General features: G+C 47.0%; 1 protein-coding gene across 3 annotated transcripts in view; it reads left to right on the forward strand.

Annotated features, from left to right (window-relative positions):
• Window positions 1-16,717, forward strand: part of PDE10A (phosphodiesterase 10A) — a 1,126,451-nt gene that overhangs the window by 810,392 nt on the left and 299,342 nt on the right. For all 3 annotated transcript variants that reach the window (XM_069607718.1, XM_069607719.1, XM_069607720.1), the window contains exon 13: window positions 11,001-11,187. In XM_069607718.1, coding sequence (XP_069463819.1) covers window positions 11,001-11,187 — 187 coding nt within the window. The remainder of the gene's footprint in view (window positions 1-11,000; window positions 11,188-16,717) is intronic.

A 16,717-nucleotide genomic window follows, 5' to 3' on the forward strand; every position in this document is an offset into this window, starting at 1 on the left:
GCGTAGATTCCGGAGTTCAGATTCGAGTACGGGAAGGCGGTCGGGTGGGTGAATGGTGAACTAGAGAATGAAGTGATCGGACCAGAGGATAGGAGTGGGGGGCTTTAAATGAATCAGGGTGTTGGAGCTACAGATGGCATCGAGAGTGTGTCCTTTATAGTGAGTCGGGCCGTTTGTGTGGGGTTGGAGGTTAATTGCGTCCAAACCGTCAACCAGAGAGTGTGTCATAGGGTTGGTGGGGATGTCGAGCCATATGTTGAAGTCTCAAAGGAGGGTGAGGTTGGGGTGGTTTAGTTGAAGGGTGGCAATAGAGTCGCAGAGGCTGTTTGTGAAATGTCTATCGTAGCCAGCGGGTCTGTAGATTATTAGGAAGCTGTGTGAGAGCGACGGGGAGAGGGATAGCCTAACAAGGAGAGATTTGCAGGATGGAATGGAAGGTTGGTTGTCGATGATTGTGGCGTGGAAGAGAGACTTGAAGACGAATGCTATTCCTCCTCTTCTAGAAGGATGGTTCAGTTGGATGAGGGAGTATTCGGGGGGGGGGAGGCTTCACTGGCGATTGGCGCGAAATCGTCCGAGAACCAGGTTTTGGTGATGAAAACCAAGTCTGGTTTGTCCGAGGCGAGGAGGTCAAAGATGCAGTATCTGTTTTTCGCTACGGAACGGGCATTAAATAGGATGCAATTCACATCGGGAGGCGAGGTTGCTCTTGGAGCAGGAGTGGAAGGTGGTGGTGGCGGAGTGAGAGGAAGCTGGCGGAGGGAGAGGGGTACGGTGGGAGGTGATCGATGGGAATAGTGGGCGAGCAGTGGAGTTGGCGGGTTTCCGGCGGGAATGGGTGGCTGCGTGAGTTGGGATGCTAGGGTTCTGTTCCGGTGGTTTGAAGGTAGGGTGTGGGTGGTTAGGAGTTTCAGTTGTAGTTGATGAGAATATATGACATGCATGAAGCTGCTGACACAACTTATCTATGCCAGTAATGGTCAATGTAAATCGCATTCATGAAGCTGCTGACACAGCCTATGCCAGCCATACAAATACATGCACACGTACTCATGCTCAGACACACGCGCATACATAATCTGATGCTAGCATGCACATACATGCACAGATAGACTTGTTCAACTAGTCCTACACACACCCCCTCGAACAATATGCATCACATTCAAACACATATAAGCATGCATACACCATTGCACACACACTTACCTTAGGTCTTCTTCGGCCGCGGGATGGCCACGCATACAACACCACTGCCACTGAGGGAGCGGCGAAGAGGAAGATTTCAGGCACACAGCGCTGTCACACCTTGGAAGGACTTGAATTCCAAAAGTTCTCCAGCGTCACACCATTGGGCAACGTGGTTGTCAAGCAAACCTGCAAAAAGGGTGTTGCACTGCACTTTTCAGCATGCATGCGCCACAGTGACATTTCTTTTTTTATTTATTATTTTTTTTACTATCTGGGCAGGCACTCAGTCAGTGCCAGCCCTGATGTTTAAAAAATGGAAAGGTCAGTGTGGCGCATGTGTACTGACATGTGCAGCACAATCCCCTGCTCACATGGTTTCTTTGCAACCACATTGGCCAACAGAACATCAAACCTGCATGAGTCAGGAGGACACACCGGGCACCAGGATGCAGCCGGTGGAGGCGACTGCCCCCTCTAACTCACTGGCTCTGCCAGAGCATCCACCCCCTTGACTCCTGCTGCCAGAACCCCTACTAAGATAGTCTTGCCCATCAGCCCTAAACAAGCTCTGCTGTAATTGACCCTCTCCTGTAATGTCAAGTCTACGGATCCATAGGCAAGAGCCTCTCTGCAGTGGCCACTTTGAAAGGGTCTTCATCCTTCAGACATTGACATGACCTTCGAATACAGGTGAACATGGTCACCATTAATAGCCTGAACACTGATATATTGTGAATGTCCAGGCATGATCTTACAGTTAAAGTATATTTTAATTGACACGAGACCTGGATAATCAAATCAAAGTGTATTTTGGGTTCCACTTCATGAAGGTTAAATACACACTTAACATTAAAAAGAGAGGGTCTAGACATGTGTAATAGCACCCCCCTGATGCAACTCTTCTCCCAAAGTAATGTCGGCGATTGAAGACCCATCGGAAGGGTGCATTAGATAGAGACTTAGAATTCGGGCTCATCAGTGGACTGATGATGCCTCAGGCCATGCTTCTGGATGATATTGTCCAGGATCCTGATAATAGGCATTACGCTAAATCAGTGGTGGGAGGACCAAGCCCTGAGGGACCTCATAGGTCACTGGACTAACCAATGAGACACATGGACCCATGCTCACCTGCTGGGTCCTACACTGCAGCAATGAAGACCGCCCTACAAGAGTGGCCTCCCCAACCCCATGCTGGTTCCGAGGGTGCTTCTAGCATGGAGAGAACTGAAATACAGTCCCTGTGCTTGGCAATCCATCTTATGTGTCTCGCAGACCAGGGTGGAATCTATTTAATGATCAGTTTCAGAGTTGGACTCCAATATCAAAAAAGCCAATCTTGTCTACACATTTTTCTAACTGGGTGAATAATAACTTCTGTGACCTGATCCTTGTCAGGGGAAGACTGGAGTTCGAGTGATAGTCTGAGAAAACCAGCCCACCCTTTTCTGAAGTGCCAGATCATTCACAGCAAAAAGGGACCGATTTGTGATCTTCACATCCAAGCCACAGATTGTCCAATTCTGACCAGATCTTGTGGATGGTTTCATGGCAGTGTTGCGGATGCCCCTTGTTCTCCCATGGCTCGACCCATATGTTTCGTGTGCCCTGGGCTGGGTGAGAATAACCGGACACTCTGAGCTTTTGGTCTTGGTGTTCTGCCCACCGTGGAAGCTCTCTCTGAGAAGGAATCTTCAGTCACAAGCTTTAGGCAGAACCCTTCTCCCAAATCAATTCAGTCTGAACCATCATACCTGGCTATTGAGATGTTGCAGTACCAGGACAGGCCTCTCCCTGAAATTGTTGTGGAGGTGGAGCTTACTGCTCACATGCAAACAAGTAAACCTCATATGCAAGCAGATGCAGAAGGTTTTCTTGTTCATGTCAAAGGGCATCGACCTGGTTGTAGACTTGTATTTATTGTCCCACTGCTGTGTAGTGTCTGAAAATGTCCGTTCCTTTTTGCCCAGGCAATTTGTGTTTTAGATGCCTGCGCCTTTCCCGTCTTTCAAGGCGATCACTTCTTCATACTGAATGATTTAACTCCAAACTATTTGCATGAATCCTCCTTTTTTCCATTTTATTCTGTTTTTTAACAGTAATGTTTGAGAGTGAGGCCTTGCTTCTTTGCGTCTCGAAGTTCTATCTTACAAGATGTTTCTTCCTGTCTTCTTACCTCCCCACACACTTCCAAGATAGAGAAGAAGTTTTATCGCTTTGATGCGAAGACAATGTTAATCCATTGTATTTCCAGGTCTGTGGCGTGGACAATTGATGGGCATCTTTTTGTTGGTTTAACTGGGACTATCCAGTGAAAAGCTGCTGCTGAAAAGCCCATCTCGAAGTGGCACATCAAGTGCATTAACACCAGCTAATTATTCGATAACAAGAAGGGCCTTATACTAGTCGTGGTTCATTCTATCTGCAGCCAAGCAGATACTTTTGCTTTTTGTTTTTATTTATTTATTTTATTGGGCATTTGTAAGGCGCTTATACATCAAGAAATTGTATTTCAAAGCTCCCACAGGGCAAAGGGAAGGAAACCAGGGAACAGCAAGACCATGGAATATGAGGACAGCGATGAGCAAAATACAATAGTGGTCCTATTAGGCGTTGGGAACATTCTGAGTGTGCAAGTGCAGAGAGAGAGAAGGGACAGGGGAAGGGGTGAGGAGTAAGCGCTAGAGGTTCCACAGGCGGGTGGGGGGGTGGGGGAGATGTGCCAAAGAACCAGGTTCACAGGCAACAGGTAAGTGCCAGGCAGTGACCACTTGGTGGAAGAGGGGTCATTGGCCGATACAATAAGTGCAGTCCTGTAAAACATCCCAGGCCAGTTGGTGACACAAAGCAAGTGCAGGAGGAATACAGAGGCTGCAGACTATTGGAACAGAAGGCTAGGACCGCGAAAGGACACATAAGGGCCCAGGCCACCAATCACAGCGACTAGGGGGGGGATTAGCATGGGAGGGAGGGAGGGAGGGAGAGAGAGAGGGGTGAGGAGGAGAAGAGGAAAGTCTTGAGGTGCTTGCGGAACTTGAGGGGTCCAGCTCAAAATGGAGAGAAAGGGGGAGGCTATTCCAGAGGAGGGAACCAGCCGAGAAAAGAGAACAGCCACCCGCTCTCTGCTTAGAGAAGCGCTTGACAAGCAGAGAGTTGGAGCCGGAGGATCAGAGGGATCTGGAAGAAGAGTATTTGGTGAAAGCAAGTTGCAGATAGCATGGTCCCTGGCCCCAGACAGCCTTATGGATGATGCAGAGGGATTTAAATTTGATCCTTGCAGCAACCGGGAGCCAGTGGAGAGATTCTAGGGCTAGAGAGACACGGTCCCTGGGCTTGAGGCCAAGGATAAGTCTTGCAGCTCTATTCTGGATTAATTTGAGAGGGGGCGAATAGAAGGTAGATTAAGGAAGAGGTTGTTGCAGTAGTCCAGCCTGGAGAGTACCGAAGCTCTGGAGACATTACGCTTCTGGGGAAAAGTGAGGAAAGGGAGGATGACTCTGCAGAGGTAGAGTTGGAGATGTGCCTTCTTGGCAAAGTCCAATGTAGAGTCTAAGATAATTCCCAGGTTTCTGGTTTCAGAGGAAGAGGAGTGGGGAGATCCCCATCGAGGGTTTAGTAGTTCCGATAGGAAGAATCACAGTCTTGCTGGCATTGAGACATAGATCATTGGAGGTGCAGCAAGACTGGATGGCGGACAGGCAATCAGGAATGATAGGAAGTTGGAAGAGATGCAGAGGGTAGTCTGAAGACTTGGGTGTCATCTGCATAACACTGTAAGTGTGGGGAGAAAGTGGAGATGAGGTGAGCAAGATGGGAGAGATGGATGTTAAAGAGCCAAGGCAAAAGGATAGAGCTCTGGGGAACGCCACAGATCTGCAATTTGTTATTTGGTTCTCTGCAGTCTTATGCCATGCATTGCGGTCTGTGTACTTTGGTGTGTAAGGGCCCTCGGATTGGGCACTCATTTCTCCAATAGTTTTTTGCCCCTCTCCCCCAGCATTTCTGTTCACAATGCCAAAGCAGTAAAATAAAAGGAGCTTTTCTAAAGCTGCAGTATCATCAGTGGTGGTGGGGGGGACAAGAAGTAAGAATTTGATGACAAATTATTCACCTTATGATGGATACAGTATTGATTACTAAATGTGTAGATGCATATAGCCTTTGTTGTGTTTAAATTGGGGCTCAGGGCAGCATGTATGTTTGTGGCTTTCATGTATTTTCCTCTTAGTGGCTTGCCAATTGCTGTGATCCTGGACCTAGAGGGTTTTATTTTACAAAAGCCCAGGGGCTTTTGTTCTTTTAGCTATGGGAGCGGGAGATGACTGCTGATATTCCACCACCATGTATGCGTGACTCATGAAAGCATCAGAGGAGTACTTCAAGAAGTTGAGTGTCACTGCACTAGGCAGACCTCGGTCCCGGTGAGATCTGGACTTTGATGGTCACTGAGGGACAAACTTATTTATGGGCAGAAAATGAATATTTCAGTTTTGGAGGAAAGAGGTTGGCACTCCTTTTATAAGTTTTATATAGAAGGTCCGATATAGTCAAATTTGAATATCCAATACGTCTCCAGGTCTGTGGATGATTGTTAAATGCTGGTTTACCAGGCCCATGCTCCTCAGAGCTTCCTCTGGAGGAGTTCTACAAAGTTCAAAGCTTCCAAATGCTGCTTTTCTGTATGAGGGTAAAGTGAGTGGGTTTGTCTGACTGCCCTGGCAGCATTTAAATCGAGGATGGTGAAGATAGCTGCAGAGTGAGAATGTAATTCCCTACATTGTCGTTCATTGTTTGTTAAAGTGGCGGATGCCGTGGGTGATCCTGATGCCTGATCAAGATTCTAATGGTTTGGGCTGCCTTGCAGTAGGGGGTTTGGTCATTAATCACTCCATTAACTCAGTGGAAGGATTTCTGCCTTCATGCTCATTTGGTGTGAATAACACAGGCTGTCTGGATCCTTGCATATAGCTGCTTTGCCTATGACCAACAGCTTCCTTTCCCTCCTCGATGACTACATCCACACCTGAGGAGTCCCAGCTCAGTTGAAATCTGCATACCTTAGGGCTGAGCCATATAACCGCGCCAGCTACTGCCCTATCTCAAACATCCCTTTCATCGGGAAACATCTGGGAAAATGCATGCATGATCAACTTTGAGGTTTTCTTGAACCACAGGATGAAGCACAGCATGGATTTAGACCTGCCAGGAGTACAGAATCGAGTCTAGCTCCATCTGGTATTCACTTGAAAACAATGTGGATGAAAACAAAGTGCGCTCATCCTTCTGGACATCTCGGCCGCTTTTGACACCATAGGCATCGCATTTTCCTAAAAAGACTGGACGACATTGGTATTAAACAGCTGTACACTGGATCACCTCCTCCTCACGGGTAGAACAGAAACCACTATCTTGGGTCCATACAATTCCTGGCCTTGCCCATTTACCTGTGGAGTACCCCAAGAATTCACACACTCACCTCTACTTTTCAATACCCACATGACACCCCTACTAGACCTCCTCAATGGATCAGGTATCTCCTGCTACAACTACGCAGATGGCATGCAGATAATCTACACATTTGTGAACCACCCATCACCAAACGCCAGAGATTAGAATCTGCCTAGCACAGGTGGATGCATGGCCGACAGCAAGCAGACTAAAACTCAATCCTAGCAAAACTGAACGGATGCTCCGCAATCGTACAGGTTCTTACTCCACCACAAACAATCGCTTGACCTGAAGAGGCGGGCCCTTGCCCAATCCCATCGACCACAGTAATGAATCTGTGAACCACATCAGCCAGCACCCACGCTCTTGATTCACAGATCCGTCAGAAGCTGTTTCTCCCAGCTGTGCACTCTGTGCCCCATCTTCTCTTAAAATTCACCCTCAGGGCCACAGCCACTATTTCTATAATACTGTCCATACTAGGCTATGCAAACCGCATATATCTCAGACTCCCAGATTACCCAATGAGGAAATTTCAAAGAGTTCAAAATGCAGCGGCAAGGATACTTCTTGGAATATAGCAATTCAAACACATCACACGAGGATTACTTATTCTCCACTGGCTGCCCATCAAAAAAGGGTTAATTTCAAATACTTGTGCACCGTTGATTGTTCATACTATATAAGGGGCCCTTCCTCCTTCAGAGGTACGTTTTAGCACTACACTCCCTCCAGTACAATTGGGTCCAGCAATTCTGCACTATTTACTAGTCAATAACATCGATAAGAAATTAGATGGAGGGTCCTCTTTTTCAGGTTTGGTCATGAAACACTGGAACATCCTCCCCAAACCTCTCCGCCTGGAAGGGAAGCACCTGACTTTCTGGAAACAGCTCAACATTTGGCTCTTCAACCAAACTATTTAAAAGAAATGAAGAGTAACCGAGTAAACACTGTGCACCAGAAACATAGGCTACTTTACAATAAGCTGTGAAAAATGTTATTGTCTGTGGAAATCTATAGATCCTCTGCTGGATGGCAGCTCCTCGGGACTATAGAACCAAGTTCCAGGTAGCGGCTACACTGTAACCTCACTTCCCCTCTGCACCCACTCCTCCTATCCCTTAACTAACTCCTCACTACTAACATCTTGCAGTCTTGCACTTCCCTCAGCACTGCAGATGACGGACCAGGTCTAGTGTAATTAACCGTCTTAGCCCCTATCCATTGTCTATCAACAACTATTCTGCACTTCAGAGCCCGGGGGGCTCCCCATATGGTTAACCTGCACTGGTCAGTACCAACCACAAACATGGAGATTTTCATATCGACACACAGGTTATGGATACTTCGACCTGCATCTATCCACACCACAAGTTTCCGCATCTGCCTTCCCTCTACACAACATGCACACCCTGCCTGCTAGTTCTTACACATCCATGCGCAGCAAGACCAACGTTATCTTCAGAAGGGCGCGATGACCACTTTTCATTACATTAGGCTGTGTTTGTGTTAATATTTGCAATGAATTATGAGTGCTTATCAAACACTCGGTTATTATACTGGTCTTTCTTTATTTGAAGGTAGCAAAACACGTTACTTTCGATATATATCAAAACAAATGTTGGGGAAGCATGAATACCACACAAATTCCGCCAATTGCTACCAACCTTATTTAGGGCATTTCCTTATTTATTGCTTTACTTACGTACTTGGCTTTAGCTTTTTATTTACTGCAGTATTCTTTATCTGGTTTTGCTAAGCCGATGCAGGCATTGGTTGGTCCCAAACTAAAAAGCCCAGTAAAGAGGCAGCCTGTAGCATCTGTTTCCACGCTGCCACCTGCCCTACCAAAACCCTACCGACACGTCTTCTGCCTGCTGCATGCAGAAAGCACTTGGGCAGAAGCAAAGAACACAAGCAATCTGAAGATGCTGGATTAGTACCCGGCGAGGGTGAATGAGCTTGTAAAAAGCAAGCTCATGGGCCCTCGCCGGGGACTTAACTGCCCGACAAGGGTCCCAGCCCTGCCGCGTCCCAAAGTTCTCTGCCAGTGGCCGACATAGTCCCTTCTCCCCGATTCCTGGTGGACATTTTGTTTACTTTTTTTTTTCTCGAGTCGAGAAACAGTTGCAGCGTTGTTTCTCGACTTGAGAAAAAATGGTAATTAGTACCCTGGTTCGACGTGCCGGGGTACTAATGGCAATGTGACCCTCGGAGGGGGGCATTACCGGTCGGGTAACGCCCCCGGGGCTTCTATGGCCCGCGGGACATTACCTGAGCGTTAATGCCCCCCTCTGAGGGTCATATTGCTTGAATAGCCACTCCAACCGGAAGAAGCTGTGCAGACGTAAGCAATATTGCAAATTGTCACCTATGCTGTTATAACCTCTTTAAAGGCAATTCCAGTGGTATTTTTAACCTTGTGTGTTTGCTGCTACTATGCCTACACATCTTTTGAGTTATACTGCATCTCCCATTTGGTATCATAGTGCTATTAACTGTTTACTTGACCTGTGTTGGACCAACACCAGTCACTTAGTTTCTCAATTTCTCTTCTTGGTCCATTTGTGTTATTGAATTTGGATACGTCTCGCCCAAGTGGTATCAACGTTTGCCTTGTAGTCGCCCTCTCCTTGTCCGTGCTCTTTGTTTTAAAGTGATCCATTTTTTTTTAAATTGTTTTTGTTCACTGGTCTGAGGCAGCGGCAGTGGGGGTCAATTAATTAAAATGCCATGGTAGCACAAGTGACATCACCCCCACCCTTTAACCCTTCTCCCCTGATGACATCACAGGAAGTGATAACACACGTTCTTTGATCCTAATAATATCACCTATCGCTACAGGAAAATCTGACAAGTTCTGCTTGTGGACTTGGTCGCTGTCCTGCATGTCAAGGTGTCCCTGTGGTTTGCTTCCTGTCAAGGTTATTTCCTCTGAATATACTTATTTCTAATATCTTGTGATCTGTCCATCTGGGGTTTTGGCGTGTGCTTTTGGATGGATAGTTATTCAAGTTTAAATCGTATCTGATTGTCTCATATGCTGATCCTTTAGGGAGTGTATGCATGTGAATGTATTTTAGTGCTGGTCTCATCCCTGTGACCTATGCTGATCCTTTAGGGAGTGTATGCATTGTGAATGTATTTTAGTGCTGGTCTCATCCCTGCGACCTATGCTGATCCTTTAGGGAGTGTATGCATTGTGAATGTATTTTAGTGCTGGTCTCATCCCTGTGACCTATGCTGATCCTTTAGGGAGTGAATGCATTGTGAATGTATTTTAGTGTTAAGCACCACATTATGGGGAAGGCTTCATCATTAACTGCCTGACAGCCAGAGTCAGGGTATGCCCGAGCGACGCGAGGGCTACAGCCAGTTACTGGTAAAGCCATCCAGTTGGCAACCTGAGTCTTCATTCGGTGAGGTGTTTTTTTTTTCTTCTTAAGGGAGTCTGGTGTACACTTGTTGCGCATACCAAATTTCACTACACAAAAAAAACTACAAATCAAGATGGCAGCTTCCGGAAATGTGGAACGGAGCCGTTGTGAGTTGTGTTTCCAGTGAATCCATCGCAGGAGGCCACGTACAGGCACAGAGAATGGCTGTGGTAGAAAAGTACAGGCACAGGTGGGGAAACGGGAGGCGCAGGCCACTGAACGGTGTGGTGCATTGACAAAAAGATGCCAAACTGCATTTGAGGCACCAGAGGCACCAGAGGCATGCAAGGTCCGAGGACTTACACTGGCAGATACAGCCCACAGTCTTGGCCTCCTGACTGGCTCCCGTGGGTGTAGTCCACATGTACAATGCTTGTGTGTGCCTCACTGGTTAATCGGAGCTCATCATGGCGATGTAAATCGCACACACATCATCAAGGCATGTGTGACATGGGAACAGTGGGGAAAGACACCTAGTATCCTCTCATGCAGCTGCAAAGTTTGCCAGCTTTTAAGGGCAATTTTAATAATCTGTCGGTATTCAAGCTAGCAACGTGGGATATTGTTTGATTTTCAGTGATCTGAAATGCTACATTTGCCGTCGTTTTCTTTAACGAGGTTCCACGTTCAATGGATTAATGGGTTGCAAAGGAAACATTTTATAGTTCACCAAGGTGTAAATAATGTCCAAATTTATGGAGCAATGTTCCAGGGCTACCAAGCTCAAAGCCAGGAGTTAGCAACTGGTAACTCTGGCTGCTTCTAAATGACGTTCTTGCTGAAGAAAGTGGCCATGATGTTTTCCAGTCTGACTGGCTATAATATAAATTAAAAAACTAGCCAGATGTGAAATCTTGAAACGAAGTGGCGCTCATGAGGAAAGGAGCCTGCTTACCTTGACGTTTCTGTTGCTTTTCTCCACAGGGAAGTGGACCTTTACACGGGCTACACCACCAGGAACATCCTGTGCATGCCCATCGTTAGCCGGGGCAGCGTGATTGGCGTTGTGCAGATGGTCAACAAATTAAGTGGCAGTGCCTTTTCTAAAACGGACGAGAACAACTTCAAAATGTTTGCAGTCTTCTGTGCTTTGGCCCTACACTGTGCAAATGTAAGTTGTGGGGGCATGCAGTAGGAGAATTGTACTTTCTAAATGTTCTTCGCTCTCTTAAGATCCTCTCCTCACTGATGTGTTTTAAGGGCAATATGTCTTGCCCTTTCCATGGTTTTATATTTTTAAATCGCTTTCCCATTTCAATGGTTTAATGCTTTCTTTGCTGTAAATGTTGCCACAGCCACTCTTGGGTTCAGTGGTGGAAACTGACTTGTTTTACGGGCGGGATCCCACCGTGCACGGCGATAAGCGGAGGGTTGAGGGCGATTCACCCCCATAAACATTTGCCTCTCAAAATATGAATCGTGAACACCTGGAAAATAGCCACTTTTCTTATAATGTCAGCAAATTACAAAATGTTCACACCTCTCAAACTCCTAAAAAATAATTCACATCAATATTCCCTGTACCGTGCAACGTGGACATGGGATTTCAGAGCACTCCTGCTCAGATCCTCAAGTGGTCTTGTAGGGAAGTGTCTGGCCTCTCCACCTAGCGACCACGGTTCGAGTCCCGCCAGAAGGAACTCACTGCAGCTTTAGAAAATAAATGTAAAATGCACATGGATGGATTCCCCAGGCTTGGGGAGCTGGATCACAGATGCGGAGAGACTTTATTTGCCATATCCGGGAAGATCTGGCCCAATGACAGCACTGCTTAGGTTCTTTTCATATCATTGGTTTGGCCAATCCTCGACCAGGCTTTTCCCCCGCATGTAATTAGAACAGGCTGGGGTTGGGATTACCTGTGCAATGTAAAGAGCCTATGGCTGAAAAAGACCACCTTGGCTTCTAAAGTGCGCCGGTATTTCCAGCCCCAGCCCGTTTGATTCTCACACATTGAGACGGCCGGAGAGGGGATGGTCCATTTACTGATGCCATACACCGGGTAGCGAGTGGGCATGGCTTGGGGAAGGCCTTTGGCTTTGTTTTCCCAAAGCAATATTTTTGTGGTTGTGAAGACAGCCTGCAGCTATCATGGCACTAAAAAGGTTAAAAAAAATGCAAGTAGAGATTCCCTCTATTGTGTAAGTATCCTGCACATGTAATGCATTGGTTAGATTTGATTTTGTTTACATTTTCATTATATCAAACATCTGGTGCTATTTGGTGTGCTTCGGTGTGTGATGGATTGCCGGGTCTGTATACATCTGACGGCTTACAATCCTCTAGAATGTGTACTTGCTAAAGCACTGGGGACCTCATTCAGAGTGTGGCTGAACGTGTAAAACAGTCGGAATTCGGAAAATAGCACCTATTTTGCCACTCTACCCAATTGTGCGTTTTGTTACAAAAAACCTCCTTTTGTCTGGTGGTCAGTACATTCATAAAAAATGAGGTAAGGGATGTGGTGTCATCCATTCAGTCTTGGTTGCCCCTTTGCTCACCACCATCGATAATACACTTGGTTTACCCATTGTTACGTTACTTAGTACTTTGTGCCAACCACTGAAACTTGACCTCGGAGTAGGATTGTGAGATGGACGTTCTCCAACAAGCAAAGGGAGATCACCGATCATGGCTTTCTTGCCAGTTGAGCGATCCTAAAAGGGTGCAGATTCCTTTATCCTCTCCACTCCTGATATTTCACACAAAGGATCATCTTTTATTTCTGACATAAAAGTCATACTATATGTAGTGTCCTCTTTTGATCATGCAATCCCTTGTGTAACTTTTCCAATAAAGTAGTAAAAGCATCTAAAAAAAAAAACTAAAAAAAAACTAAGTGGTGCTCCAAAGTGGTGAATAACGTTTGAGCCCCCATGACTTTATATTATGTGGACCATTGCTGGAACTAGTGGGAATACCGAAAAAAAACCTCCTAATTAATCCCTGGGTTCTTTTTATAACATGTGAAACGCTTTCAGGTTAAGCACCGAACACCCCCTATAGATCTAACATGCGCTGGTAACCACTCTCTCTCGACTGGACACATTTGACCTTTTTGTTTGAGAGCACTTCTCCAGCGAGAACCACCAGAGGATGTGCTGAAAGGCAACAGTGTTTGTTCTTAGCCTGTCCTTTGTCCATGGAAATGTTGTTCATGTTTGTAATGTCATGTGGCTGCGGGCTTTACAATGGCACTCTGAGTGGATTGCGTCAGTTTCTTCATCCCATTGTAATAATTTGTTCCATGGACTGCCCTTGCAAATGAGCATATAGGAGGATCCGCGCGCTACCACCGCCTCCCCAAAGGTCCCGCTACTTTTGAGCAGCTGTTGCTTCTGTTCTAAAGTAAAGTGCACCTATCCACCCCCCGAATAGTAGGTTTCTGTTGGGTTTCCAAAGAGGCGGACCAAGCCTGCAAATAATGCAAGTGAAATCCACTTCTTGCACTTTTCAGGTGGAGGCCGTGACATTCTGGCTGCAGTTTGTTGTTGGGTAGGTCAGCCTGTCCCACTCTGATCTCCACAGGTACAATTCAGGGATTCTTTTATCAACGCTCGCATGCAAGGTTGGCGAGCCAGTGCTCACTATGTTATTTGGAATCTTACGCCTACAGTACTCTTATTTTGGACAAGGTTTTAGCGGCGTAAGATCCCTATGGTGGTGATCGACACATTTTAAAAGACTTAGCATAGCAGATCTAGAGCTTGAGTTGATGGTTTCATCTGCAATGTAAGGAATCTCAAGATTGTCCAGAGTGTGACGCTTACCTCCCCTATGGATGTTTGTTTGCTTGGTGGACTGGTTGTATTCTGGGAAAACCTCTTCTACAGTATGCATTTTGTGTTCAAATCTTTCTTTGCGTTATTCAGAAGCTTCTTAGGAAAAGGGTGAAGCCTTGGGTATTTCCGTTGCAACTTACTTAGCATGATTGCAGTGTTACTTAGCATGACTGCAGTGGGTGAGTTCGTCTCTGCATTACATGGTAGTACATCGGTGTACCAAGCTCGTCCTTCCATCTCTAATCCAATACCGTAGTCTGCTATATTTTTACTATAGTTATATCAAAATATACCCCCTACAGTGTAGAGCAGGTGTGGTCCGACTCCCTCCCATCCGCTGCCGTAGATACACATACAAATTCCATGGCAGCTCTGATCCCCTGCATACCATTAACGGGAACGCTTTTGACCGGCACACATCCATTCCCGGTAATGGTACCGTTCTGTTTGGCAAAGGGCCGGTAAACAAAGCAGAAGACCAGGAAGCTCCGATATCCAACCTTTTGCTCTGTTTTCTGGCGTTCTACCATCCGGAATACACAGATAGTTGGTTATCCAGCATATCTGATTATCTGGCAACATTGGGTCCCCATTGGTGCCAGATAATACTTTTACTTCATATATCTTTTTAAAATGGCGGTCTTCCTTCTCTTGACTTACCCTTTAACGCAGGGCTTTACACTGTTTCAATAAAATATCTGATGGTGGTGAGTTTACCAGATCCCATTGCATGGCCACAGACTGGTTTTGGTGCCCAAATTAAATCTTCAGTGGTGGATAGTTCCCAGGAGTTTGAGAGATGCAAATGATCATGGGTCACATTACCTTTGAAAGTTGTGTTTCCCCCCCCCCCCCCGCCCCACCATCTTAGAATGATTTAATAATCTTTGTACTCCTACAGCATTTGTAATTTCGATCCGTATGCACGGTGTGTTTTTCAGGTAGAAGAAACTCGCTGCACCCCATGCATTGGGGCAATCATTAGAGGGTTGCAAAAGTTCTGCCTCCCAATGTTGGCGCCCAAGCTCAGGTGTGCAATAGCAGACATGCTCCCATCACCTCACAGCAATGACACGTACGTTGAATTATAATGTTGTGGGAATGAACCACAGCCGACCCGACTACTCACGGCTTTTCAGAAGCACTTTAAGGACTGTACTCCTAAATGCAGACGAACAGAAGAGGCCCATTTAATAAATGCAGCAGTGAGGTCTTCCCAAGCTATGGTACTAAAGACTGCCAGGCTTCTCGCATCACACTAGCGGGAGGAATTCATAATTTAAAGATGGGATGCTGTTTATTAAAGACAGATAAACGGATATTGGTGGGGGATGATCTTGACCATGTGGGAAGGGCAGATCTCTCCTTTGCAGTTGGAGGCGGTGTATGATGGCTTGAGCGTCTTCAGGTGTGATGTCAGAGAATCTAAAGGGGTGTGAGGTGGTTATAGTGGTGGTGACTCTGTATTAAGGGGGCATTTACTTATTTTATTTATTGGGTATTTGTAAAGCGCCTATACATCAAATGTTGCTTCAAGGCACCACAAGGTAAAGAAAATAGGGGGTCAGGGCAGACAGGGGAGAAAACAATAATAAAGGTCCTACTAGGCCTTGTGTACTTCGGATTGTGCAAGTGCAGTAACAAGAAGTGGAGGGGCGTTGAGGGTGGGCGGTGGGGGGCAGCAGAGAGAATTGCCTGTCGGGGTGGAAGGGGAAAAAAGCTACCGTGGGAGAGAAGTGGGGGGGCAGAGTGGTGGCATAGAAGTGCAGGGGGTGGTGGAGGAGGGGTGGATGAGGGCCCCTGGGGCAAGGCAAGTGCTAAGGGTGGGCCAGGTGGGCAAGTACCAGGGATGCAGGGAGTGCAGAGAGTGAGGACCACATGCTAAGTGTGAGGATGGGGGTGGACCAGGCTCGGTAGGGATGCACACCCCGCAAGGCTAATCGGAGGAGGGGGGCCCGGAAGGAGCGGTTTGGGGGTGGGTCAGGGAGACTGAGATTCTGGGTAGACTGGGCAAGGAGGGCCTGGTGCCCTGTAGGACTCAGGAAGGACCAGGCAGCCAGTCAGTGTGGCAGAGGGGGGCATTAGCGAGGGAGAGGCAAGGAAGAATAGAAAAGGCGGGTCTTGAGAAGCTTCCACAAACTCAAGGAGATCTGGCTCAAGCCTGAGAGGGTCAGGGAGGCTCCTGCCAAAGAGAGAGAGCTACCCTGCACTCTGCTTGGAAACGCATCTGATCTGCAGAAAGTTGGAGCTAGAAGACCAAAGGGCTCTAGCAGGGAGGTATTTGGGGAGAGAGAGTTGGATGTAGTGGGGAAGGAGGCCCCAGAAATCCTTGGGGATGATGCAGAGGGCCTTGAACCTAATCCTTGCAGCCAACGGGAGTCAGTGGAGATATTTTAGGGCATGAGATGCAGTCCCTGGTCTTGAGGCCAAGGATACATCTTGCAGTCCTAATCTGGATTAGTTGAAGGGGGCGAAGGGAGAGTAAAGATAGATTGAGGAAGAGGTTATTGCAGTAGTCCAGCTTAGAGAGTATCAGAGCTCTGGAGACATTACGTTTCTGAAGGAAGGTGAGGAAAGGGATAATGCCTCTGAGGAGGTGCAGCTGAAAGTGGGCCTTATAGGCAAGGTCTGCGATGTGAGGAGAGAGGAGTTGAAGATGATGCCAAGGTTTTTAGCCTCGCAAGAGGGTAAGGAGAGGGGGCCAATGGAGGGTGGCCAGAGAGTAGGAGGGAAGTGGGGAGCGGGGGTTCCATTCAGAAGGATCTCCGTCTTACTGGCATTAAGGCAGAGGTCTCAGGGGTGGGGGGATAGCTCAGGAGCAATGTGCTCGCCTTGTAAGTAAGACACACAGAGTACCAC

This window comes from Ambystoma mexicanum, chromosome 4q, assembly GCF_040938575.1.
Source record: "Ambystoma mexicanum isolate Mex_15411 chromosome 4q, UKY_AmexF1_1, whole genome shotgun sequence".
Lineage (NCBI taxonomy): Eukaryota > Metazoa > Chordata > Amphibia > Caudata > Ambystomatidae > Ambystoma > Ambystoma mexicanum.